Here is a 27941-nt window from a genome sequence, read left to right as displayed (position 1 = left end):
TCATATATCCAGCTAGTGTAATAGGTCCATGTACAACTTCATATCCAGCTAGTAATTGTTCAATTACACGTCAATCCAGCTAGTTAATGGTCATGTACGCACTTCATATCCAGCTAGTAATGGTCTATGTACACTTCATATCCAACTAGCAATGGTTCCATGTACAGCCATTATCCATGTAATTGATCCATTACACATTCGTATCCATCTAGTAATGATCCATGTACACTTCAATATCCAGTCTAATGATTCCATGTACACTTCATATCCATCTAAGTTATTGTCTGATGTACAGTTCATTTCCACCATATTTATGCTCCATAGCATGTTACTTCATATCCAGCTAGTAATGATCCGACCAATGTAATATCATATCCAGATAGTAATGATCCATGTACACTTCATATCCAACTATTTAATGGTCCATGTACACTTCATATCCAGATAGTAATTGACCCATGTACACTTCATATCCAGATAGTAATGATCCATGTACACTTCGTAATGATATCCAGCTAGTAATAGTCCATGTACAGTTCATATCCATATCAAGATAGCAATAGTCTGTGTACACTTCATTTCCAGCTAGTAACGGTCCATGTACACTTCATATCCATCTAGTAATGATCAATGTACACTTCATATCCAGCTAGTAATAGTCCATGTACACTTCATATCCAACTATTTATGGTTCATGTACAGTTCATATTCAGCTAGTTATGGTCTATGTGCACATCATATCAAGATAGCAATAATCTATGTACACTTCATACCCAGCTCGTAATAGTCCATGTACACTTCATATCCAGCTAGTAATTGTTCATGTACACATCATATCCAGCTAGTAACGGTCCATGTACACTTCATATCCATCTAGTAATGATCAATGTACACTTCATATCCAGCTAGTAATAGTCCATGTACACTTCATATCCAGCTAGTAATTGTTCATGTACACCTCATATCCAGCTAGTAATGGTCCATGTACACTTCATATCCAGCTAGTAATGGTTCATGTACACTTCATATCCAGCTAGTAATGGTCCATGTACACTTCATATCCAGCTAGTAATGGTTCATGTACACTTCATATCCAGCTAGTAATAGTTCATGTACACTTCATATCCAGCTAGTAATGGTCCATGTACACTTCATATCCAGCTAGTAACGGTCCATGTACACTTCATATCCATCTAGTAATGATCAATGTACACCTCAATATCCAGCTAGTAATGGTCCAAGTACACTTCATATCCAGCTGGTAATGGTTCATGTACAGTTCATATCTACCTAGTTATGGTCCATGTACACTTCATATCCAGATAGTAATGATCCATGTAGCCGTTGTATGATAAATAATCAACGTATCATTCAAGGTTCTCTCACCAATTTATTAGACATGTCTAACATCGACAGAGACACAGACTCGGAGTACGACTTCGACGGTTTGAGGGGCCATCTCACAATTCAAAACGATGTATTATTAACATACATTGTATCGTTGTACCTTTCTCTTACATATTCGCTAATTGCGGCGCATTTATACAAAATGTAGTAGCTACATTTAAAACTTTTGCAGCGTCTTAACGGAGAAGGTCTACAATAAATACAATGTATATATATAAATGTACACGTTTCCATGCAGGCTGAGTATTTATATGGAACTGTGCATGAAAGCACGAGGAACTATGTACAGACATAAATACAACATTTTGACACAGGACACTTACCAGAGAACCAGGTGCTCTTGGTTGGCTGGTCTGGTGCAGAATGACTGGGGAAAGGGTACGTGTGCGGGTAGACAGACGTTCGCGCATACGTCTTGCCACACATAATCTCTCACAGCCCGTGCAGCATACGCGCGCGCTGGCGACACCGTGTACCAAGTTCACCCGGTTACATACACTTCATATCCAGTTAGTAATGATCCATGTACATGTCCACTCAAACTAAGTATCAACTTCAGAACTTTTTCTAAATATGCCACTGATGGGTACGCTACTCTCCCTGAAACCCCAAAGCGTCAAAATGAAGTTGTAGCACTGCGACACCTGCTGGTTCACCGCAGCCGCATCTTTTCCATTTGCATAACAGGCAACCAATGATAAATCTCGTATCATTGATCAACCGATCGAGAAAATGACAGGTCACTTTAACAAATATGTTGTATTTGACATATCCAAAATGTCAAAGATTACCATATATGCGAGATATTTGTTCCTTAGTTCTGACAACAAGTTTAATAGTTCATGCTTGTACTTTTGATCGAAATGTATCTTTGCTAATCAATTTAAAAATTGTGAGACATGCAGAAACAACACACGTGTTCCTGTTTGGGGAGCAACGTATGCAAGTACATGATTTAGCTAGTCTAAAACATTTCATAATGTACTAAATAGTCAATATTTATAACCTTCGTGACTTTGCTAACATGTAAAAAGCGGGTTTTCACTGGTCGGCTGAAACTAGACGGAGCTAAACTAGCGGAAACTTCAATTGTGACGATGTGAGATCTGCGAAGGGTTTTGGTGAGGGTATCGTGCTGAATACACTAGGGTAGCAAATGTGAATATTTCCAGGTACGGTGGAGTCAATCAGATTCCAGTTTATATTATTCACTCCTGCTTCACCGACGAAAAATATAAATAGTCCACCCCCACTCGATGAAATGTAAATGTTATTCGTCAATAAACAAGGAGTATCCTCTATTGATTACATTGTTCAAGGTCACATTTGTGACATTTTGTCATCGGAGTATAATTTTATCATTTTTAATAATTTCAATTAATAAAGACCAATCAGGACACATCATTTACAGTTAGAATATCGTTTTGTGGGAATACATTGTACCTTTTTTAAATGTCAAACCAAACATATCATAATTCGTGCATTTTTGCTATTAAAGTTTTATGCATTGTGCAGAAATGTTTTACGCCATGTCTCTTACAGTCGTTCCCAATTGTACGCCGTGGAGTCCATGGGGCCAATGCTCAAAAACCTGTGGCTCCGCAAATGAGTTTCGAAAGCGTGTGTGCGATGGCTGGATTATAACAGTATGGCGTCACTGCTTCCTGACTCCATGTCCAAGTACGTAGAGCTTTACGCAATACGTTTCACTGTATCCATATAACTTTCAGGAAATCTCCTTTTGGGCAGATGATTTCACAGAGAGCTGAATGTTTCGGAGCCTGTTGTTTGGGTATTGAAAATGCAACCTTTCAAGTGTGTATTTTTGTCAGACAAGAGCATGCATCTACTGTAAGAGCAATTCGAGTAGCTCTAGACAAAAGTTGTTTTATACTGGCACGGCCTCGGGTTCTGTATACATGACGGAGATCGAAGAAGCCCTAGCATTATACCAACCATCCTCGATACTCCAGGGCTTCCGATTACTTACGATCTCTTTGTAAGTGATCGGAAGCCCTGGAGTATCGAGGATGTATACCCACTGATCATGACCATAGTGGGTATTTGCTATCAGGTCACAGTGATTCCAAATACCATAAGAATGGGTTTACTTCCGATATATCTGCATATTTCGAGTATTGAAAATTCCCTTCACATAATAATTTTGTACAATGGTTTACGACATTGTGTTGAAATTGTGAAGTGAAACTGCAAAATTGAAATTTAAAAAAATGAGAGAACGGTTTGTATTTTGGGCGGTAACCCATTTCATTTTTTAAATTTATACGTTTTTTTAAAACTTCCTTACGTACATGACAAAAACAGACTACATTTCGTAGATGGATCCAGGATTTCTACAGCTTCATTTCTTACCTTTTTGAAATACGTTTATGACATTTGCTTGATATTGTCAGTAACATGTTTCAGATATTGGTCAAAATGTTTTGAATTTTTTTTTATTAAAAGATGATGACTAGTTTCCAATGTAAATTACTTGTACAAGCTGTAGACACATATCGACATGGTTGTTTAGTTACAATTCTTTTATCGCATATTTTGCCAAAATTTACAAGCTGCACATCGATATGTGAGTCAACAGTAAAACCTAATTTAGCCCCGATACATACACACGTTTTATCAACTTAAATATGCTAAAATACACCAAAGAAGTGATATATGTGAATGTAAAATATCACTACTTTAATCAGGAGCTAATACCCTCAGGAGTTTGAGGTTATCGCGGTACAGCCAACTCACAATATCGCACACTCGCCATCTTTCTTAGTGAAAGTTGCTAGGCGATGTCTTGTTACCAGCAATATCAATTCTTTTAATACATAAAAATATTTACCAAATTATTAATTGTATTATGCTGATGTCAGACGGCTTCCTGTGTAATAATAATCTGCTTGGACCCTTTATTTTGATGCAATAAAATTAATTTTAATGTTAATAATTTATACTGTAAAGTGTATGACAATAAACAATGTCGTTACATGGTGATTTCTTGATGATAATGTTTGCTATAATATTAAGGGAAACAGATGATGATTTCTTTTTAAATTGCATTTAGGTTATGAGAGGTTATAATGCTAAGTGAGCTGTAAATTATGAAATACCACATCTTCGATATTCCAGGGGTTCCGATCACTTACGAGTCCAGGGGTGTAGAGATCGTAAGTGATCGGAACTCCTTGAATATCGAGGATGGAAATGCCAATGCAGACATTTTTTTCTGTGAATTTACTAGTAATCTTCAATATGCCCTTTCATATATGTTTATCAAGATTTTTCATAATTAAATCCGTGCTTAATTTGAAAGTATCGCTTTAATTTTCTAAAATTAACCGTACGTTATGATTTGGATAAATTTTCATATTTAAGTAAAAATTTCGTCTTGTAATACGGTTATCCATATAACATATTACGGTCAGCCGGTTTTGAAAACATGTTAAATATAACGGTCATCTCGGCTATATTTTTCTAGCGTCTCATGTGTTCAAATCATTTGTTTTCACAAATACAGTATCTGAAATTATGCATAGATACAAAAGGTACAGATGATTCTCTGGGTACCAATGGAAACACTTCGCTGTTATCATAAAACAACAAAATCAGCCAAAGATGGAAGCGATTATCTCCGACATCTATGTTTGATGACCGTAATATACCTTCCGGATGACTAGTGTATGATATTCCTTACGGATGACCGTAATATATATTACGGTCACCAGTGTGTGCACAGTAACCTGTGTCCGCATTTGTATCAGTATATGTGCATATCTATAAATTGGGTATAAATATTTTTTCGCTAAGTGATGATATAAATTGTATAATGTAAATTTGAATTTACTGGTTGAAAATAAAAACAAGTAATTATTCTGTGTGTAAAGCGCTAAACTAGCTTTTGCTTGATTTCAATGTAGATCTAATATTAATATATACCGCCCAAAATCACAATATAAAGAATAAATTAAAAATTAAAATATATAAATGAAAATTTATTTCAGAGCTTAACATTGAAAATTAAATGTCTACAAAATTAATGGTGAGCTATACATTGTATGTTTAAACAGAGATTACGTCACTGGTTTAAATATCAACAAAATAGAAAGTACTTGAAAATAAAACTCATGAAAAAAATCTTTTTAAAGCAAATTTTACGATTATTTGTAGTATTATGATTACACATGCTATAAAGTAAAAAAAAAATAACGCAGTAAAAATACTCAACTCCAAACAAAAGGTTGGCTATTGTCAAAGATTACGATAGGATGAAACATATCATTTTTAAAAGTCAGTCGCCTTTCCGATATACAACATACAAAAGAGAAAATAGACTGAATAATCGGCTTTACTGCCCAGTTTGTAGGGAAGACTACCCTATTAATGATCTCAGTTCCTTCCTGTATCCATCGGTCTATATCGCTGAAAAAAAAAACTTCGTTAAAGGTTTTTTTAACACTTTAGTAGATTAGAATAAAACAATGTGTTTATATCTGTTTTTCAATAAAATAAGAAAATGATATTTTTTGAAGTCGATGGAGGATGGGCATCATGGCGGACATGGAGCTCATGCGCAGTGGTCAACCAGGAAGTCATTCGATCAAGATGCCGAAAGTGTAACAACCCTACCCCACAACACGGAGGCACTCCTTGCCCCGGGGAGTCACTGCAGTCAGAGCAATGTCATGCGACAGTAGGTGAGTAAAGTTTTTCTTTTCTTTTATTCTGCAGGTGTGTACGTTTATTGTTAGGTATTTCGGTTATAAGGATACCAATTTTATTAAATGACAACATGAATTAATTAGTCAAAGAGGACGTGGGTGAATTTCGTTTCACGTGATCCCACTGTGCATCCTCTTATGTTGTTAATCCTATCGCTATTACTGTTTCGATTATTTCACTCAATGAAATCCACTAATTTCCAATAAGTGTTATCCAATGTTCGGCAAAACGCGTCGTCGTTAATTTTAATATATTCGCGAAAACATTTATTGGCGATAAATGACATTTGAGTATACATATATTATCATATGACCGTCATGTAATCGTATATCTTCTCTTTGTTACCTGTTACCTGTCCTCGAGGTTGTTTTGAATTTATAGGCTGACGCCTCTCTGACCCATCTCTTGAATGTCTTCCGGTTCCGGTTCGCCTTAGTAGCAGTTGGAGCAGAACTTTATTTTCTTCTTTTTTCAGAGATTGTTTAGTCATTGAACTCGTTCAGAGTACTGGCTGAAATAACACCCTCAGTCAGGTCGTTCCAAGTATTAATTGTTCTTTGGGTGAAGGATAGTTTCCTGATATTCAGCCTGCTGAACTCCTTGGTGCGTTTTTTGGAGTGACCTCTAGTTCTTGTTTGACTATTTTTGTCACATTGGTCAATATCATTTATGATTCTGAAGATTTCGATTATATCCATCCTTGCTCTTCTATATTGTCTTGTTTGTCCTAGCTCGATTAGTCTTTCAGTATAGGATATGTCTTTAATTGACTTCACAAATTTAGTTGCTCTTCGTTGGACATTTTCTATGGCCTGTGTGTCTTTTTTAAAGATAACAAACCATACCGGTGATGCATATTCTAGATGTGGCCTTACCAGCGATTTGTAAAGGACTAAGGAGCAGATCGCCTCGAAAACTTCTTTGCCCTATATTTACACCTTCAAGTAATTCATATTATATACAGACATATGTCTGTAAGGATCCAGCAGGAAACTACCGTTGACATTACTTCCGTGACCCATATATTTTAATTTTGTAATAACAGTTGATCCAATTATTTGGGAAACCGTTGTATTCGTGCTTGACCTCTCGAGCGAAAATACGCAAAAGTTTGTATCTCGCAAAATATGATATACTTTGCTTTCTCTACTTCTCTAGATGAATTTAAACGTAAACGGAAGCGATGTCGATGTCGACGAAGACAGGTCCCAGAGATCAAAAATCTGACCAAGGAGGAGTTAGCGACTGTCATGGAGGAAACAAAGAAAGAACTAACCGTCGATAAGAAGAAGACCGCGAGTAAGTTAACGTTTATGAACAGTATTGTTGACATTTTATTTCACATGTTTTTGAAAAGTGGGAAATCAATTTATACGTTTCATGCTTTTAAGATTTAATGCTGACATAATTATTTTTTCTGCTAAAATTATTGTTCATTTATGTAACTTTTACATGTATTAATTTTAGTATCAATATGAGTATCTATTCTTTGATAAAGCAAAACAAATATGTCTGTTTAGGGTTACCCGACCGACCCTAATGTTTTACCCCGACCCTGATATTTTTCCAATTTTCTACAAACAATATAAATTAAGTCGGGATTTCGATCTCAGACTCCGGTTCGGCCATTACTTTAGAGTGAAAGACACTGAAAAAAAATTTCGCGACCTACCGACCTTACTTTTTTTGCCAATTTAGCCCTAAACAGACAATTTTTTTTTGCCTAAATAATCACAATTATCTCAGGAAAAAACCCATCATGATGATGATAATAATGATAATCCATCTGTTTAAAAAAAACAACATAGTTACAACGAACCTACATGGACCAACTGCATTATAAGCATACGTTGTTACACTCTTAATACAGACATCTTATAGGAACAAATCGACAGGGAATGCAAACCACTACGTTATAGTCATGAATTTGTTAAAAACGTTATAATCATGAATTTATTAAAAACGTGTTTACTTACGTAAAAAGAAATAAATAATCAATAAATAGTTAAAAAAAACATAGATTACTATTGAAAGCCAAAATCATGCCTGACCAGTCGATATAAAAGTGTGCCTATAGCAATCTATACAATGTTTTTCAAACAGAATTTTAGTGAAGTCGGAGGAAACTAGTGATTGTCCCCGTCTATCTGTCTGTCTGTCTTGTCTTGTCTTGTCTGTCTGTCTGTCTTTTCTTGTCTTTTCTGTCTTATCTTGTCTTTTCTGTCTGTGTGTCTGTCTGTGTGTGTGTGTGTGTGTGTGTGTGTGTCTGTCTATCTGTATGCCTGTCTTGTCTTGTCTGTCTGTCTGTCTGTCTGTCTTTTCTTGTCTTTTCTGTCTGTTTGTCTGTCTCTCTGGATTTGGTTTCCGGATGATGACATAAGAACGAATTAATGGATTTTGCTCAAACTTCACACAATGGTAGCATATGTGAAAATAAAACTTGTGATTGAATTTGGGGTCAAAACGTCAACTACAAAGGTCACTGTCACTGAAAATAATTTCTGTCACAAGTTTTTGTTTCCGGACGATAACTTGAAACCGCCTCAACAGAATTTATTCAAACCTCATACAATAATAACATAATTAAGCAGCCACAAATTAGAAAATGTAATTGATGGCAGGGGACGTGTGCAATTCTTACTGTAATCTTGTTTACATAATATTATTATATTGTAGAGGCCATTAGAAAGAAGATCTCGGCCCCGGATGACCGGAAGTCGTCGGCAGCAATGGCGGGTGTCTTGGCATCCATTATGTTCGCGATTCCAGCTCTATTTATGGTGTGCGTGGATTTGATGAACATTCCCAAACGCCTGAATGAGATGAAAAGGAAGAAGAAAATAGCCCCAAGGCCGGGTTCGGACAAATAGAAGCAAAAATTCGCAAAACCATCGGAATCATTTCAAGGAATCAGAAATATTGAATCAATAAGATGGATAATGGCAAACCCAGGCCATTTTGTAATATCCATACTTATAATTAGAAACGTTAGAAACTGTATTATTCGCAAAAACATCGGAATCAGTTCAAGGAAATGAAAACATTGTTTGGCATTAATCCGAATCATCGGCAAATAGATAAGATAATGGTAAACACAAGCTATTTTGTAATATTCATACATATAATTAGACAATGTTTGAAACTGCATGAATCTCATATTTGATCATTTTAAATAATATCCGTCGTTTGGAAAATGATCAGTTAAACTTTGGGCTTACAAATTCAATGGTACATTGCCGTTTGGAAAACAAATCTGCCTCTTGTATGTTAGTTTATATCGAAACCATCGAAATCGCCTCTTGAAAAAAATATATTTCAAACCGTCAGTACGTTTGTAGTACTTTTGTTCTGGACGATGACTGGTTTGCTGAACTTAATCGAAATAAATCAAGTCTGCATCGGATAGAGGATAGTTCTCCGAAACTAAACTTTCGCGCATCATGTGTCTGTTCTAACTTTCTTATTAACTTGCACATAAGTTGTTTAAAAAGTCGATTTCAAAAGTCCAGATTTTCGTGAACGTAGTCATAGTTTCAAAAGACTATTTTAAATTGTGGAATTCCTTGATAAAACTTGATTTTAGTTTGATTACCATTGAAGAAAAAACGTTAATTCGTTTTGACCATTCTCATTCCAACTACGTTCTAGATACAGCTTCCCAAATCGAATTTCGATTTTCCTTATACAATTGTACATTTGTATATTGCGCACAAGTAAATGAGCGTTGTTTTTCTTAAGAGAATGGTTGTTTCAAACAAATGTTTCATATAATTATGAATTATTGATAAATGTGTACTGATATTAAAGTGAATAGTCGGGCAAAGAAAACCAGTCTGAATGCGTTCATTGGCCTTCCAAAAGTTCTCACATATTAATACGACGGCCAAGTTCTGCTTACGTTTCCCAGTTCTGACCACTGAAATAAATAAAGTTGAAAGCATTGAAAGCGAGGCTGCGTGTAAATGTAACCACGGACATAGTCAGCCGGGAGGACGTTTTAGGATTCCTATACTTTAAATTAATTTCTTCGTACGCAGACAGATTTTGGCGAGAGATTTTATTTTTCTATTTCATAAGAAATTATACTGGATACATTCACACCATTTTTACCGACTTTAGCCATCCTTGCCCGACTGTTCACTTTAAAAGTCCATTATCTTAAAAAAAAAGAAAAAAAAAAACACCAAAAGTTTCTTAAAATCAACATTTACATATGAAAATGCATTTTGATGGCCTAAGATGAGGTTACAACACTAAATAAATAAAAGATTCCCTCCGTAATCTTTGTATTAAAAGAGTGAAGCTTTGCCGTCTAGCGCAGTGATATTCAACTAAGACGTGGTAATTTGGACGACGGCGGGAACATAAAACGATTCGCGTTATAAAAATTAATATTTAATATATTTCAATTAACTTGTTCAGTTGAGTGTAGTATAAACGGCAAGCTTATGGTTTTCGCGACTATACAATTTCCAATTTCGTTTTACATTTCAATTTTTAAAAATTAAAAGCCGTTTTAGAAAAGTAGTGACCATTTAATGATGGAGGCTATTTGTTGACTTGTTGTTGTTAATTTTTAACGATTAAACATATGTAATGTCTAAGTGAATGTAAATGTGAATGGGATTAGAAAACCTTTTGGTTTTAATATGTCATATATACATTTTACATACTTATATTTACCACTCCATACATGTATATCTAAAGTGTTTCGTTTTCCATGCAATTTTTCGCGTACTTTTGTCTCATTCTTTACAATTAATCGTGTATTTAGTCCATTATGAATTGATGATTTCGTAATTTTGATTCTCTGGTCCAAAGTTCGCTGGGCTTAATTTTGATTCATGGCCCAAGGTTCGCTGGGCTTATTATAAATTTGTACGTACCACGTCCAACACACGTCATTTGTTTTTCATTTTCTGTCGTATGTTAGTTCGTCTTTTTCATATAAATACTTCTATTCATAAACTTCTCAATGGAGTTTGGCTATATCTGATCTTCAAATTTATTGATTTAAGAAATATTAATTTTTCTATCAATGAGATAAGTGATTAAGGGATTAAAGGTAAATAAATGTTTTATATGGATTAAAGGTTAAATACGAAATCGGAAAATTTTAGCAAATTACTTATGAAGTCTTAATTATATGCTTGATTATTTAACAGGAATATTGTATTAAAGAAGCTCCACTGCCGACAGACCATTTATGACATTCAACATTTGAACAATAACTTATAACTGTTATATACACAATGTGTATGTGTGTGTGTCTAATTTACAAGAATACATATGAAATCATTTATTTTGCTTTTGGTGCGTGCTCATTCCATGTAGGACATAGTGCCATGCTTTATTCGGGACGCAATTAATTATTTTTAATATTTTTATCTTGAAGTAAAATAAGAAACTTTTCAATGGTGGTTAAGGTGTATATAAGTAAATATTGTGTTCCTGTAGCATCTTTAATGTAGTCCACCATCTGTCACCATTTATCACGTGACCATTTAGTTCTATATGTGATATTTATCTTCATTCTGTGTTTATAAATTGTATAGCAAAAGCATATATTGTTATAAAACCTTTCAGGAATTATATATTAATATTTTCTTCTCTCAAATACATGGTCAATTATTTGTGTAGATAAATAAAGTTTCTGTTTAAAAATATAGATGGTATGCGTTATACATCGTAAGATAATAGTTGATATATTACAGTTATTGTAAATGAACATATTTTCACGAAGATTTAATTTCGCGATCTATTGTGTGGATTAACTTTAACTGGAATAGAAAAATTGTCGCTGAGATTTATTCCGGGATTTCTTATTGTACGCGAACTATGTGAAGAAATCGCTCTCTTAAAATGACTTGATTTACAGGGTAATCTGTTGCTATGAACAGACATTTATCGCAATGAAATTTCCGGTCGTTGTAATACTCGTCTTTGTCACGGTAAAATATCGAAAGACGTCGAATGGTTTTCCAAATACAAATTTATGAAATCACTTTTCTATGAGTCGGTCCAAAGGCGATTTGCGGAGTGTCCGAAAATCAACCCGTAGAGACCGAGCTCTCGATCCTAACTGATTACAAAATATGAGACATGATTCAAATCTGATTTGATTTAAATACGATTTTTTCCACAAGATACGCATAAAATAGTATAATTTTTGATAACTTTAGCTATAAGCAGGAACATGAATCTATTTTCAATATAACATTCAAATAAAAAATCTACATTAATTTGAAGGCCACATAAATAACTTGTTAATGAAGATGCAAATATTTAGATTTTTGTTTTAATATTTTTTAAACAAAATAAGCATGAAAAAAATTCCTGCGCATTATTCACGAGTGTGCACTATAGTAGACCAAACAAAACACACTAGCAATTTATATGCAGTGCTTTGTGGAGTCATGTAAGATCAGTTAGTTTGTATGTCACAGAAATGCAGATGGTTATATAAGGTCGCGGTGAACTATTTCGATAACCTTTTGCCTGTCGTCGTCCCTCTTCAGTTAACTTTTTCTTGAGAACATCATTAGTTGTCGAAAATATATAGCACTGAGCTTATTGATGAAACTTTATATACAGCTTAACATTGATAAAAAATTCGAACAAGTTCGAAAACTGAACTTTTTTGACAGTCATTTATAGTGCGTGTTGCTATTTCTTGGGTTGATCTGAAATTCCAGATGGTCGCCATCTTGAAAACACTATTGGAACTTCTTAAGCAAGTGCCACCAGTGCGATTTTGCTGAAAATTGTCCGAGATGATCCCAAGGTAATTCTGACACTGTGTTGTTGTTTTGGATCAGTTCAAAAGATGGCTACCAAAGATACCATCACATGTTATAATTTATCACTTCTAAAGTTCTTCAGTTCTAACGATTTATATGAGAAATTCTGATTGTTGTGTTCGACACCCAAACAGCCATTGCTTCGTTTGTCCAAAATCCAAGATGGGCAGATGCGGAAGTCACCATTTTTTTTTTAAATTAAAAACATATGAATAATTTAATTATTTCTTTTTTAACTACTGTTTGGTGAAAAATTATTATTTGTCGCCTTTCGTCCAAGTAATTATTACAGGTGCAATATCCAATCCCTGGTTTTCTTCCATTCACAACCCACCATCATCAGATGGTGGGCTATTCATGTAGCCATCGTCCGCCGTCCGCTCTACTGTCCGTTAAAGATGCTGCACCGCTGACAAATGGCATTTTTCACAATCAAGAACAGGAGGAGACGATTTAGTATTTTTCTTCAGTTACAAAAGTTACTTACTGAACACCATTACCGCCATTGAAAAGTTTGAGCTTCTAATTTTACTTCAAGTTAAAATATGAAAAATAATTAATTGCATCCCGAAAAAAATCCGTGGCACTATATCCTGTATGGAATTAAGTACTGATTGCGCATGCACCAAAGGCAAAAGAAATTACTCCATACTATTTTTTGTGCTAATTAGACATACATATACATGATTAAACACCAATTATTGTTCAAATGATGAATATCATTTTTGTTCTGTCGGCGGTGGAGCATCTTTAACAATTCCTGTTACTGCTATTTCTTAGAACGTACTGAAAGGATGCTCAGAACGTACCGAAGGGATCTGTCTGAAAATTCATATGTACCCCTAGGACCCTAGTTGTACATATTGCATTTTGGGAACGTTCGGTGAACAAGATGACCAAAAGGCAGCCATCCTGGATTTTGATAATTGAAGTTTGTTACCGCTATTTCTCAGAACATACTGAATGGATCTGTCTCAAATTTTATATGTAGGTGTCCCATCGACCTTATTTGTGCATAGCGCATTTTGAGACCGATCAGTCAACAAGTTTACCAACAAGTAGTCATCTTTGATTTTGATAAATGAAGATTAAGACCGCTCTTTCCCAGAAAGTATTGAAGGGATCTGTCTTTGATTTTATATGTAGGTACCCCTAGGAACCTAATTGTTTATATTGCATTTTGGCACCGATAAATCAACAGTGGAGCCATCTTGGGTTTTTGTCATTTGAAAATTATCACTATTTCTCAAAAAGTACAATGTACAGAAAGGATCTGTCTCAAAATTTATATGTTGGGTCCTGATCGGCCGTTCAGTGTAGGTTTGCATATTATATATATTGCAGGACAGATTTGAAGACAGATGGGCGTGAAGGCGTCATCTTTGAATTTGAAAATCCAAGGTGACGTCCTGTCGGCCGATTAATTCCAAATTGCAATATGCACAACTAGCTCCCAAGGGAACCTGCCTGTGCCATTTGAGACAGATCCCTTCAGTACTTTCTGAGATTTAGCGGTAACAAGAATTGTTAAAGGATCGGCCGATTAATTCCAAATTGCAATATGCACAACTAGCTCCCAAGGGAACCTGCCTGTGCCATTTGAGACAGATCCCTTCAGTACTTTCTGAGATTTAGCGGTAACAAGAATTGTTAAAGGACGGACGGACCACGGACGAAAGGCGATTTGAATAGCCCTCCATCTGATGATTAGGGCTAAAAATGCTTTTCAATGGTTTTGAAAAAAAAACAACAGCTTTTCATTGTTTGTTACTAAAATTACTTTTAATATAACAAAAAGCATGATATGTCTTAACAAAGTCTTTATACATAATATACATTCTTATACATAATCAAAATTCATACATGTTGATCCTCTTCTGAAATCCTCAGAATTGTATCAAACTTCAGTATGGTCTTTAATAAGTAACCAAAATAATATTTACCGATACCATGTATTTTAATATGAAGAAAACATACAAATAAAAAAAGGACAGTAAATTTAATTTCAGTGAACCCCCGGTAATCTGAATACTTGTGTTCTCGGTCTTAAGTGTCCAGATAGCGAATTTTCTGGACTGTCGGGTTCCATTTCCCCAAGTTAATGATAAAATCTGTTCCCTGATGATTCTGCCTGGATGTGAGTTTTCCACTGTCCAGATTACTGCGGGTCCACTATATCATTATCTAGTACATGGAAGAATACAAAGTTTTGAAGATCATGATCATTGCATTGTTTAAACAAGAGGCCCAAGACCTTAATGGTCATTTGACAAACTTGGCTTTAGTTAAAGATGCTCAACAGCCGACGAATGGTATTATTTCTCTTTCAAACGCAGGAGCACACAAAGTGTTTTGTTTCAGTTACAAAAGTTAGTTAATTTATACCATTACAGTTTGAGCTTCTTATTTCAAATCAAGAAAAAGTTATTAAAATCAATTGTGTTCCGAATAAAGTCCATGCTACTATGCCCTATATGGAATCAAGTATTTATTGCGCAATCATCAAATGTACTAAAATATGTAGTTTACACATATAAATAGGATTTTACATAGTTATTGATCAGATGATGAGTATCGTTTATATACTGTCGGCGGCGGAGCCGAGAGAAAAATAATTACTAGGTTTTTCAAAATGGTGACATTCAAAATCACCTTGAAATTCAGGCTGGCCTAAAAATAAAAAAAAACTTAGTCAAAACTAGTCAAAACTATCTCCAGATAGAATCATCTCAGAAAAGTTTCAGCTAAATTTGCACTGGCAGAGCTTGCACAGGATGGAGGTCAAATAGTTAAAAAAAGAGCAACATACTCTATCAAATAAACAAGAGATCCCAGAGGGATCTTGGCGCCCACTAAAGAAGGATCTATGTCTGACAACGAAAAGAGGGATGTTATCTCTACTTTTAAAACTTTTACTACATATGATATTTGAGAAAGATCTGTTCAGTACTTTCAGAGATGTATATAGTAGTATCAAACTCCAATCGTCCAAATCCAAAATGGCTACCTGTCAGCCATCTTGCTGACCAATCAATCCCAAAATACAATATGCACAACTAGACCCCTAGGGGAACCTGTACATGAAATTTGAGACAGATCCCTTCAGAACTTTTTGAGAAAAGGCGGTAACAAACTTTAACTATCAAAATCCAAGATGGCGGCCGGTCGGCCACCTTGTTGACCGATCAGTCCCAAAATGCAATGAGCCAAACTAAAGTCCTAGGGGAACCTGTACATGAAATTTGAGACAGATCCCTTAAGTACTTTCTAAGAAATAGCGGTAGCAAACTTCATCTATCAAAATCCAGGAAGGCGTCCTGTCGGCCATCATGTTCACCGATCGGTCTGACAATGCAATATACACAACTAGGACCCTGGGGGAACATGCATGCAGATCCCTTTTCTACTTTCTCAAAAGTAGCGGTAAATAGAAATGTTAACCGACGGAAGGACGGACCACGGACGAAAGGCGATTTAAATAGCACACCATCTGATGATGGTAGGCTAATGACAGTCAAAAATATTCAGTTTTCAAATTTTCTCAAAATCAAAATGTTATCGTTCTTAAAGATGCTCCACCGCTGACAAATGGTATTTTTTCACTATCAAAAAAAGGAGCAGACGAGTTAATAGTTTTCTTCAGTTACAAAAGTTACTTACTTTACACCATTACCACCATTGAAAAATTTGAGCTTCTAATTTTACTTCAAGTTAATAATAGAAAAAATAATAAATTGCATCCCGAAAAAAATTCCTTGGCACTATATCTCATATAGAATGAAGTAATGATTGCGCAGGCACCAAAGGCGAAATAAATTATTTTATGTTATTTTTTATGTTGATTAGGCATACATATACACGATTAAACACCAATTATTGTTCAAATGATGAAAATCATTTATGCTCTGTTGGCGGTGGAGCATCTTTAAGTTGCATACAAAGTTCCAATTAGCTCAGTACTATTTCATCATGTTCTCAAGAAAACGTTAACGGAAGAGGGTCGATGACAGACTAAAGGTTATCGCAATAGGTCACCGTGACCATATAAAACAAACATTTTTTATTTATGAAGTAAACATTTTGCATTTCTTTGACACAACGTAACTGATTTTGTATGACTCCTGTGAGGCACAGCTTATAGATCTAGTTAACCAAAATGATAGTGTTTTTAATAGGATTCATCTACTACCATATTTATGTTGGTATAGTGCATACCCGTATATACCGGGTAATGCACAGGCATGTTTTTCAAATGTTTCTAGCAAAACAATATTAACACAAATATCTCAATTTTTGCATCTGTATCAGAAGGTTATGTATGACCTTAAATCTGTGTTCTCAGAATATCTGCTTTCAAAAGCGTACTAAGTAACTTTTTTGAATTTCACATTAAAAAGTCTGTAGGTTCATTAAAGTTAATGATATTCCCAGACTCATTACCACAAATATCACTTTTCATAACAATTTTCTGTCCTGAATGTGTTCTAACATGTTTCTTTAAAGCAGCATTCCGTGTGAAGGCTTTACCACAGAAATCACACTTGTAAGGTCTCACTCCTGTGTGCATTCTGATATGCAAGTTCAGTGCATGTTTACTTACACCACGGTAATCACAATCTGTGCACTGATATGGCTTCACCTCAGCGTGTATTCTCATGTGTAATTTCAGATAAATCTTCAATTTAAATTCTTTCCCACACACACCACATTGGTAGGGCGTTTCCTTCGAGTGTCTTACGACATGTGCTTTCAGCTCAGGATTCGATAAAAACTTCTTATCACAAAAAATGCATTTAAATGTTTTCCCTACCGTATGTAACTTTTTGTGTAAGTTCAGTTCAGCAGAAGTTCGAAACGATTTGCCGCAGACATCACAAAGACAGGGCTTTACTCCCAAATGTATCCGGATATGTCTCTCACAAGATCCCTTCTCAACAAATGCCTTGCCACAGAACCGACACTTGTGTGGTTTCTCTCCCCTATGCATTTGTAGGTGTCTAGTAAATGTGACACTGTGTTTCATATTTTTTCCACAAATATAACATATGTATGTTGTCTTTCCAGCAGTGGTAAGTTCGCAATTGTGCTTTCTCATGTGGATTTCAAGTGCTGTCTCTGTCAATAGCCTATACCCACACACACTACAAGAGAACAAAGGATTTTGTTGGTAGTTTGCATCACAGAATTTGTCACCATATCCGTCGCCAAATCCACATGCTTTCCTCGTTTCTGTATCAAATCCGTCATAGCTCAAGGCATTTGCCGATACTAGTACTTCTGTTTCATTGTTAGATGTAGAAATACGTGCTGCATCTTTTTCAGTCAAAGTATCGGTATGGAAGTTCATGGCTGTTTGTACCTCTTGCATCTCCTCCTGATGCTCTTCAAGGTGGCTATTTAGGAGGCTTTCTGTGAAAAATATCCGGCCACATAAGCAACATCTCAGTGCATTCTGTTTTTGTGCACCTTCCAATATGTACTGTGCAACCTTTACCCTCTCACTGAAGTGATGTATTTGACATTTATACCGCTTTGGTTTGGCTGCTGCCAAGAAGTGTTTCAAATCTTTGCTTGAACTGCTCATTATAGGCTTCTGTTGTTCACTATCAGGAGCTTGTTGTCTCTGATAATTTCCTAACACAGGAGCCTGTTGTGTCTGATCATTTCCTAACACATGGGCCTGTTGTTTCTGATCTTTTTCTAACACAGGAGCCTGTTGTGTCTGATCATTTCCTAACACAGGAGCCTGTTGTTTCTGATCTTTTTCTAACACAGGAGGCTGTTGTTTCTGATCATTTCCAAACACAGGAGGCTGTTGTTTCTGATCATTTCCTAACACAGGAGGCTGTTGTTTCTGATCATTTCCTAACACAGGAGCCTGTTGTTTCTGATCTTTTTCTAACACAGGACCCTGTTGTTTCTGATCTTTTTCTAACACAGGAGCCTGTTGTTTCTGATCGGTTTCTAACACAGGGGCCTGTTGTTCACTTGTAGTATTTGATATGTCACTAATCTTTATCTTGTGTTCTTTTAAAGTACTTAACATGTTACCTGTAGACGTCTGTTGTTTCCTACCTTCACTGAAAACAGAGGTGGGTGTGTTTTCTTTGTCACATTGTTGTGCCCCTGTGTCATGTGCCTTACCAAACTCATCACCGCAAGTATCTCTATTCAATAGCTTCTCTTTCATATGTATTTTGCGGTGTTTACGCAAATAAGCCTTCTTTGTGAAGGCCTTATTACAGATATCACAGTTGTACAGCTTCTCTCCTGTATGTATTCTGTAATGTAATGCCAGTAAATATTTAATTTTACTGCTGTAATCACACACTGTACACTTGTATTTTCCTGCTTTATGTATCCTGTGTGTATGCGATTTTAAAGAACACTTTAGTTTAAATTTTTTTCCACACAAGCCACACTGGTAGGGACTTTCAGTGGAGTGTATTCCGGAGTGTGATCTCAGTTGATGATCCCCTAAAAACGCTTTACCACAAACCTTGCATTTAAATTCTTTCCCTACTGTGTGTAACTTTTTGTGAAAGTTCAGTTCACCCGAATATCGATACGTTTTGCCGCAGACATCACACAGATGAGGCTTTTCTTGATGTGTTCGTCGGTGTTTTCTGTACAAATGTTTATCATTAAATTTCCTTCCACAAACATCACACATGTATGCCTTCTCCTCTGGGTGATCACTCAGCATATGATTTTCAAACGCTTCCCACGACCGAAACGTACATCCACAGACTTTACAAATATTTTTATTTGACCGCACGGACTCTTCTCTTTTTCCTTTTGACACAGATAAGTCGTCTCTCTCTGTACATGTCAAAGCATTTTCCTTTGACATCAATGTGTCACTAGACTCGACAAGAAAACCATTTCTATTTGAGTCATCGCAATTGGGATACTTCACTTCGTGAGCTGTGTAATGTTTCAAAAGGTTCTTTTTAAAGAAAAACATCCGACCACATTCAAAACACTTCCACATTTTTGTCTTTTCTTTTTCATTAAATCTATAATGAGCCACTGTTACATCTTCATTCAACTTGAGAATGGAACATTCATATCCTTTTCCATCTTTCGCTGTCTTGGACTGTTTCCTCTTTATATATGCTGCATTGGCAGTGTTTTTTTCATTATCAAATTCCTCTAATTTCTCAACAGTATTATTATTTTTTCTGTCACCTTTATGATGTCCATTTGTAGAATTCAATGCCATCACATCACCATTGAAATCACCCTTGTCAGTTTTCCCTGTTGTTTGTGAAATGTCTGATTGGCCAAATTTCCACGTAGGATTTGAATGATGTTTGTCAACATTGTAACCAGTCGATTCTCCTTTCTGTTGGATAGTAACCATTTTTACTTGAGTGGAGCCCGCAAACAATCCTCCATCGTGATCACTCTTTATGTCCTCATGATCATCCCCATTTGGGTCCCGTTGGCCATAGCTATGATCATGAATAATAGCTAATAAATGGACGTTCAGTCCATCAGTCTCTAGAGAGTGTGAAAGATCATATTCACTGTGCCAGTGCGTTTGGGACATCAATTGATCAGACTTGAGAGAATATGAATGATCGTGTCCATTCTGACAGTGTGTTTGGGAGTTTGGCTTTACGTCTGCACAACCATGTCTAACAAAGGCTGACAAATCCTTAAAGGAGCGTTTACATTTGTCACATGTATACATTTTTGGTTCGTACTCAGAATTCAACTTCATACTCTTTATACTTTATGTTTTCATAAGTTTTCATTTTTAATGAAGGCTTAAATTTCACAGCATTGGCTGGATTTTCTTCCTTACCAATTCTTCATCTAATTTTTCAACATTAAAGTTATTTTCATGTCACCTTTATGATGTCCTTTTGTAAAATTTAATGTGATCACATCACTTCTAATGTCACCCTTGTTGGTTCCATTTGAATGACTTTTGTTAACATTGTAACCAGTCGATTCTCCTTTCTGTCGAATGGTCTTCCTGTTTACTTGAGTGAAGCTTACAAACAATCCTCCAGCGTGAACACTCTTGAATTCCTCGTCAATCTGTCCCACCTCACCGTTTGGGTTCCCCGTCTGAAATAACTATGATCATGAACAATGATAGTCCAGTATCCATCAGTCTCTAAAAGAGAGTAGGTATGGTCATATCTAGTGTGACTAAGTCTTTGGGATTTGACTTGAGAGAGTATGAATGATCATGTCCATTCTGACAATGTGTTTGGGACTTTATCTTACCATCTGCACAGCCATGTCCATTATAACCAGATACATCTTTGAAAGAGCGTTTACATTTGTCACATGTTCTATACATGTAGGTTCTTACTCCACTCCATGTTCAATCTTAATAACGTCACATTTCATATCTGTACATGTTTGTTTCGATCTCAGAATTTCACCCCATGTTCAATATTCAATAGTCGTTCAATCTTCAGTCTCACACATTACATTTTTCCATGTCGGGATGCAAGTTGAAATCCATCTCTATGTCACAACTGTCGATGCTCAGGTTTATCTGGAAAAAAAAAACGGAAAAAAAAATGATTCTACAGTGATTGGACCTCAAACCATACTAAAGTTGCATTTGATTTAGACACAAATTAAAGTAGAATACATTGTTGTACATAGCTACTTATTTTATAATGATAATATTGGGTCAGGAAATCACAATAGGAATATGGCAGTGCTGTATAATTAACAGTCAATCATCGGTCCAAATTGGATGACCTATCCGATCTGGTAATCGAAAAAAATGATTGGTTCAATTTTGTAGTCAAATTGCCTATTTATCTATGCCTACTTTTGTCTTCTTTGTAAGCAGTGAAGAGAACATTGAAGGTTTTTCTGACAAGTTTTTTTTACTATAAATGGTGAAAAATATGTATTGTAATGGAGAAAGGTATGGAGGCATTCACACTGTAATTTGTGTTTTTATTGGAAAATTGCTGAAATCACAATAAATTTTTAATCGATTATCAGATCAGTTGAGGGTCATCTAATAGTTACCGGTTTAATCACTTATTGCCAGTCATCAATACAACACAATAATATTGACTCATTTATGCAAGATTCTAATGATGTCTGAATATAATATCAGATTAAAATTCAATAATACAGATCACTGTTTCGAAAGAGGATCTCTTGATCACAGCATCCCTTTAGCAGTAGGGTTGGATAATGTTAAGAATGAAATGGTACGACACCATACTGGTGTAACAGCCAATCCTTCCCCCCTACTGAAAATTTTCCAGGGAAAAAGGGCTAGCTGATTCTTCCCCCACCCTCCCATTTCTAGGGGGGACTATTGGCTAGCCAATCTTTCTTTCCTCTCGACTTATTTCTAGGGGGGAAACTATTGATTATTCTATTCTTTCCCCCCCTTTGAATTTATTTGAAGGGGGGTAACTGTTGGGTAGTTGATCCTACCTCACTCTCAATTTATTTCTAGGGGGAAGAATCTGGCTAACTGAAAGTCCCCCCCCCCCCTCTAGAAATAAATTGAGAGAGTGGAAAGAATTGGCTAACCAATAGTTTCCCCCTTAGAAATAAATTGAAATGAAAAAGAATCAGCTACATGATACTTCCCCTAGTCGACAGAATTATTACTGGAGCAGTCGAATGTGCAGGGTTCCTACTCGAGTATGCTAAAATTAGATTTTATACGGAAGGTGAAAATCGTTTTCAAAACCCATCGCATTTGGAGAGTTTGATCAGAGTTTGAAATGGCAGAATGAGGATAACTATTTTCATTTATTTGGCACAACCTGTTCCGTCATTTTTTAAAGTTATTATTTCCTGTATAAATTCTGACTGACCTGCAGTTTTCGCTATAAGAAAGCTTAATAGTTATGAGAGTTTTGTCAAGATTCCTTTGAAATATTATATAATCATCAGATCCGTCTTTAATTCATAAGTTTACAAACAACTAGAGGTCCCACCGGTCAAACCATATAAACGAAAACAGTCATACTCTCTAACCAAGTAATATTAGACGTCGATATTGAGAAACTTCTGCTGGGCAATCAGGGGTTTCAATATTAGGGGGTACCTGGTACTTTTTGACGGATGTACCTGGCTGTGGTACCGCCTGATTTAGGCTTAATTACATTATAAAGCATATAGATAAGTTCCCCCTGAAATTGCAATTCTACCGCCTCTCCTGAAAGATAATGAATCTCCAGGGTAATATCGACATCGTTAGACACAACATAATGATCAAAAGTGTCGTGTTGTGTTATACCTCTAATGTTGTTGGAGTACATTATTCTCGAGAGAAAAGCATTCGACTGACAGAGAGTTTGACATTACAATGTAGGCAAAAAAAAATAAAAATGTCTGTTTAGGGTTACCCCACCGAGCATAATTTTTTACCCCCGACTTTAAATTTTGTCCCACTTTTCTGCGAAAAAAAAATCAATCATTAAGTCTGGATTTCCAGTGTTTTTCCTGCCTATATATTCGGGGCCGAAATAAGGCCCCATTCCCAATTGTATTTCTTGTTATTTTTTCCCAAATTTATGTCTAAATTTCCCAAATCAGTGAGATGACGCCTATTTTGTGTGACGAAACAAAAAAATTCTGGAAATCCCAAGTCTGAACGTGGTATTTTAGTATACATTCTTACACTTGATTTTTAGAGAAGGATAATTGTTTATTTCTACCTTTTCCAAAATTTCCATAAACACCATTAAAATTTTTCATTTCATACTTTTATCGCACAAAATTTCCCAATTTTCACCAGGTGGCAATTTCCCAAAATGCCCAGGAAAAACACTGATTTCTATCTCAGACTCCGCTTACGGAGTTACTGCCATCATTTTAGAGTGAAAGACACAAAAAAAACCCATAAAATTTTTTAAAAAATTCTCCCGATCGACCAACACTTTTTTTTGTCAACGCTACCCTAAACAAACATTTTTTTGTCTTACTATAAATAACACATACACGAGAGTTGCCAGTCGAATGCAGTCAATAATTTACTAGAGTCTACTTGCAGGGACGAAAGAGTTTTCAAGAGTTGTCAGAATCAGTTTCGTGAAATAGTCATTTCGCCCACAGAGCACAACATATGCAATAAGCACAACATATGCAATATTACTTTAACAATGTTAGAGGTATAGCCTGACGAGATACGTTTGATCATAACGCCGTGTCTAACTGCTAACTGTCTATGATAAGCAATATTATTGGATTACATTAACATGTATTTTGTGACGAAATGACTTTTAACGTTATATCCTAAACTTAAATCTGCTAGAACAGAAAGTTGTTGAGCATTGTGATAAAATTCAAACGTCATGTCATTTATTTGACATGATAGAAAAAAAACTGAGTTAATCGATAATACCTGGTGTACCGATTCAAGTATCCCGATATAACTCTTCTAATAAAGCAAATTTCACAGGTTTGAGCAGACGTTTCTTCTGATCATGAACCACAACGCGCGTTACCGGAAGTGTAAAAAGAAATAGTCATAATCATTTTGACGCTCCCTTTTAGATACGGGACATACTAAAGGTATGACATTGCAATGTGTACGCCCGGATTCTGCCCGGATTCGCCACGCGTTTTGTACACACTAGATACGAGCCCGATAACACAAATTAAAATAAACAGCGCTAGTGCTCATGTCTTCATAGATCAAATGGCAACGTTGACTTGAGTGATTATCAGCTGTCCTAAAATAATGCAAAATTTGTCTATGATGAAAAAAAGAAGAAAAAAATCCGATGTTTTCAGTAACGTAAATTCACTTCAATGTTACACGTGGTAGCCGACCTACCGACCCCTATTTTTGTATGCCAATGTAACCCTAAACAGACATAGATCTATATTTTTTGGCCTAATCACTATGGGCGAGTTCACGTGAAACCCTAGATTTAACACCAGCTGCGCGTGTTTCAATAAAACCACAGGGACCTGGCACGAAAATTTTTAACCAATAGTATACATATATATATTATAGTATCAAGGGTATGAACTCGGCGGTCGAAAAAAACAGACCTATTTTTTTTAAAACCGTGAGCTACTTTAATAAATTGGTTATATACAACATTGACGGATATCTTACATTAAAGAGAAATAATTTTATCATTTAACTTTCCATTGAGTGCTTGATGAACAAAATTGGCCAAGTATTGACGAAATTATGGCTTGATGAATCGGAAAAAATTTACGTAAAATATGCTAGGTAGACATTTCCCTGTCCGGTCGAAATGTCCGACTCGTCTCGGCTCTAATGGGTACCTCAAAAAACCAAGCCAAAATCAAAAAATCTACGCCTTGTTGTGGTTAAACAGTACCCATAACTGGATTCATCCACAATCTCCTTTGGAGGTGTCATGACCCGTACTTTGTAGAAATACATTTAAACATTGTGTAGCTCACTTACTTTAACCGTCACCGCCATGTTCATTTTTTTTCTCTCGGGAAACGCTCCAACGACTTAACATATCGTGACTACATTATGCAAATTATGTAGTGTTGTGCTTGTTGGTAAACTCGAGAAGCGTTCCGAAAAGACAAAAATGAACATGGCGGTGGGGTGACGGTTAAAGTAACAGACGCTACACGATGTTTAAATGGAGTTTTTACAAAGTACGGGTCATAACACCTCCAAAGGAGATTGTGGATGAATACAGTTATGGGTACTGTTTACCACCGCAAGCATAGATTTTGTGATTTTGGCTTGGTTTTGAGGTACCCATTAGAGCCGAGACGACATTTTGACCGGACAGGGAAATGTCTACCTAGCAATTTTTTCGTAAATTTCCCGATTCATCAAGCCATAACTTCGTCAATACTTGGTCAATTTTATTCATCAAGCACTCAACGGAAATATAAATTATTTCTCTTTAATGTAAGATATCTGTCAATGTTGTATAGAATCCATTTATTAAAATAATCACGGTTTAAAAAAAATAGGTCAGTTTTTCTAGACTGCCGAGTTCATACCCTTGATACTATATTATATATATGTATACTGTTAGTTTCAAAAAAATCGTGCCAGGTCCCTGTGAATAAAACGGCGCAGTGTAACCTCAAATTACAAAATGTACGTAATTTGAACTACTTGACTCAATTGCAACCCAAACATACAGGGGTTCCGATCACTTACGATTCCTACATCCCATAGTAAAACCGAAGGCAGCTGCTCATCGGAAAACATCTGAACCAATCACAGGCCTTCAAAGATTTCCTTTGAAGACTACAGAGACAGAGCGACGCCCTACTTCAAAGTAACACAACTAACCACATTGTACCGTTATACGGCTCTTTTAATGTACATTAAGTTGTCTGTTCTATTCTGTTGCCTCCAGTTTTACTATGAGATAGTCCAGGGGTGTAGAGATCGTAAATGATCGTAACTGACCTCTGGAGTATCGAGGATGGATTTCGACATGGTCACAGCAAATAAAAGTCAGGTGTCGGAGCATACACACCTTTTCATTTGAGTCAACTAAATGCAATGAAATTGTAGAGGCATGAGAAAGTGGCACCATAAATTTCCATGACCCGACTGAGGACATTTTTGTGTCATTTTTGTTGAAACGGGACTGTTACCCTCTTAGTGACTGTTGAGTAGGATGATTTGAAAAGAAAATTTGCTCTTTCCAACGGTAATGACCGTGTTCATGAAGAATTGCTAGAAGTGTTTTTTTTTTTTTTTTTTTTTTTTTTGCTTTAGCTGCTGAAGCTAAGTGGGAAAGACGTCTCCGGAAGCTTTCCAACCTACATGTACATATATACGTGTATACACATTTAAAACTGTCTAAAATACTCATCCAACTAGCCTCTTCTTTATAAATTCTTACTAGGCCGTAAAAACATATGTCTGTTTAGGGTTACATTGGGGAAAAATAGTGACGGTAGGTCGGGAGGATTCTTTTTAAGAGTCTTTCACTCTAAAAAAATGGCCGGAACTGGAGTCTTTGATCGGTCGGGTAACCTTAAACAGACATATTATTTTTTTGGCCTTATCCATGTTGAGCTATTTATATTTTACATTGATCCTTTTCAAGCCACCCCTATGTATGATTTAACAATAATATCACAGCTGATTTCATCAGTTTTTCCACTGCATTGCCATATGAAATATAATATGTCGTTGATTTATATATACAGTGTATATATTGAATATCATTAAATTCTCAGTGTCCGGTAAACATATAGAAATAAAAAATTGAAACACGTTGTTAGTTTAGCATTAGCGCTTTCGTCATGTTCTTCAGATGCTTAACAACATTAGATGACGTCATGACAGTATATTTCCATTCAACGTTCAATTTCCCGTTTAATCTATGTTAAACCAGATGGGCAATATCTGGCTATGAACTCCAATCTGGTCAAGCGTATGAATATTTGACGTTTCCGCCGCGTCACTGACAATGTATACACTGTATACTTACGCCTATACATAACGGTCAAATATTTTTAAAAGTGGTTTTACAGTTGTGCGGTCTATGAAATGCTAACGGTATTATCGTGTTGACAAAATAGCCTGTATTATAGAATACTAATCGCTTAAATTTCATTTGTTCGCTTGTTTCAAACCGTTTTTGTGTTGAACTATATTCAGAAGCTGATGCTATGGCTGTTCCGTTTATTGAACTTGGTGACGTCAACACTAGCGCAAGCGGGAAATTCAAAAGATATACATGTATAGTTTTGAATTTGAATGATCGTAATGGAAATATAAGTAATAAACTGTTACCAGATTGGACATACAGTTGATATGAAGCCCATCCGTCCGAAAGATAAATATTCATGGCGCCCTAACGGGCGCCATTCTATTTATCTTCCTTCCGGATGGGCTTCATATCAACTGTATGTCCAATCTGGTAACAGTTTATTGCTTAAATAGTCATTGTGTATTGTGACGTCATATTAAGGGAGGTAATTATACATATAACAATTGATTTATACAATTACAACAAACGATTCAGTTTCGGTTTCAGAGTTCTAATAAATTGTTTTTCTTGTTCTTTTCTTTGGATGGTA

General features: G+C 35.8%; 1 protein-coding gene and 1 long non-coding RNA gene across 2 annotated transcripts; one reads left to right on the top strand and one right to left on the bottom strand.

Moving 5' to 3' along the window:
- The first annotated feature begins 6565 nt into the window (after positions 1-6565).
- Positions 6566-12500, top strand: LOC138331398 (uncharacterized). The gene is made up of 3 exons (XR_011209690.1): positions 6566-6738; positions 7294-7434; positions 8812-12500. It is a non-coding gene; the product is annotated as an uncharacterized lncRNA (long non-coding RNA).
- A 2173-nt stretch (positions 12501-14673) lies between these two features.
- LOC138331397 (zinc finger protein 420-like) lies at positions 14674-24396 on the bottom strand. Its single transcript, XM_069278986.1, has 2 exons — positions 24289-24396; positions 14674-21456 (listed from the first exon to the last, which is right to left on the bottom strand). The coding sequence occupies exon 2, from the start codon at positions 20662-20664 to the stop codon at positions 17320-17322; it is 3345 nt and encodes a 1114-aa protein (XP_069135087.1). The 5' UTR covers positions 20665-21456; positions 24289-24396; the 3' UTR covers positions 14674-17319.
- Between the last annotated feature and the right edge of the window lie 3545 nt (positions 24397-27941).

The sequence above is a fragment of the Argopecten irradians genome, chromosome 9 (genome assembly GCF_041381155.1).
Source record: "Argopecten irradians isolate NY chromosome 9, Ai_NY, whole genome shotgun sequence".
In the NCBI taxonomy this organism is placed as follows: domain Eukaryota; kingdom Metazoa; phylum Mollusca; class Bivalvia; order Pectinida; family Pectinidae; genus Argopecten; species Argopecten irradians.
The sequence above is the reverse complement of the archived record's forward strand: the minus strand, read 5'-3'. Positions and strand labels throughout refer to the sequence as shown.

Bases quoted from the DNA above. Each gene is read 5' to 3' on its own strand.
- LOC138331397 (XM_069278986.1), bottom strand. From the start codon at position 20,664: ATGAAGTTGAATTCTGAGTACGAACCAAAAATGTATACATGTGACAAA.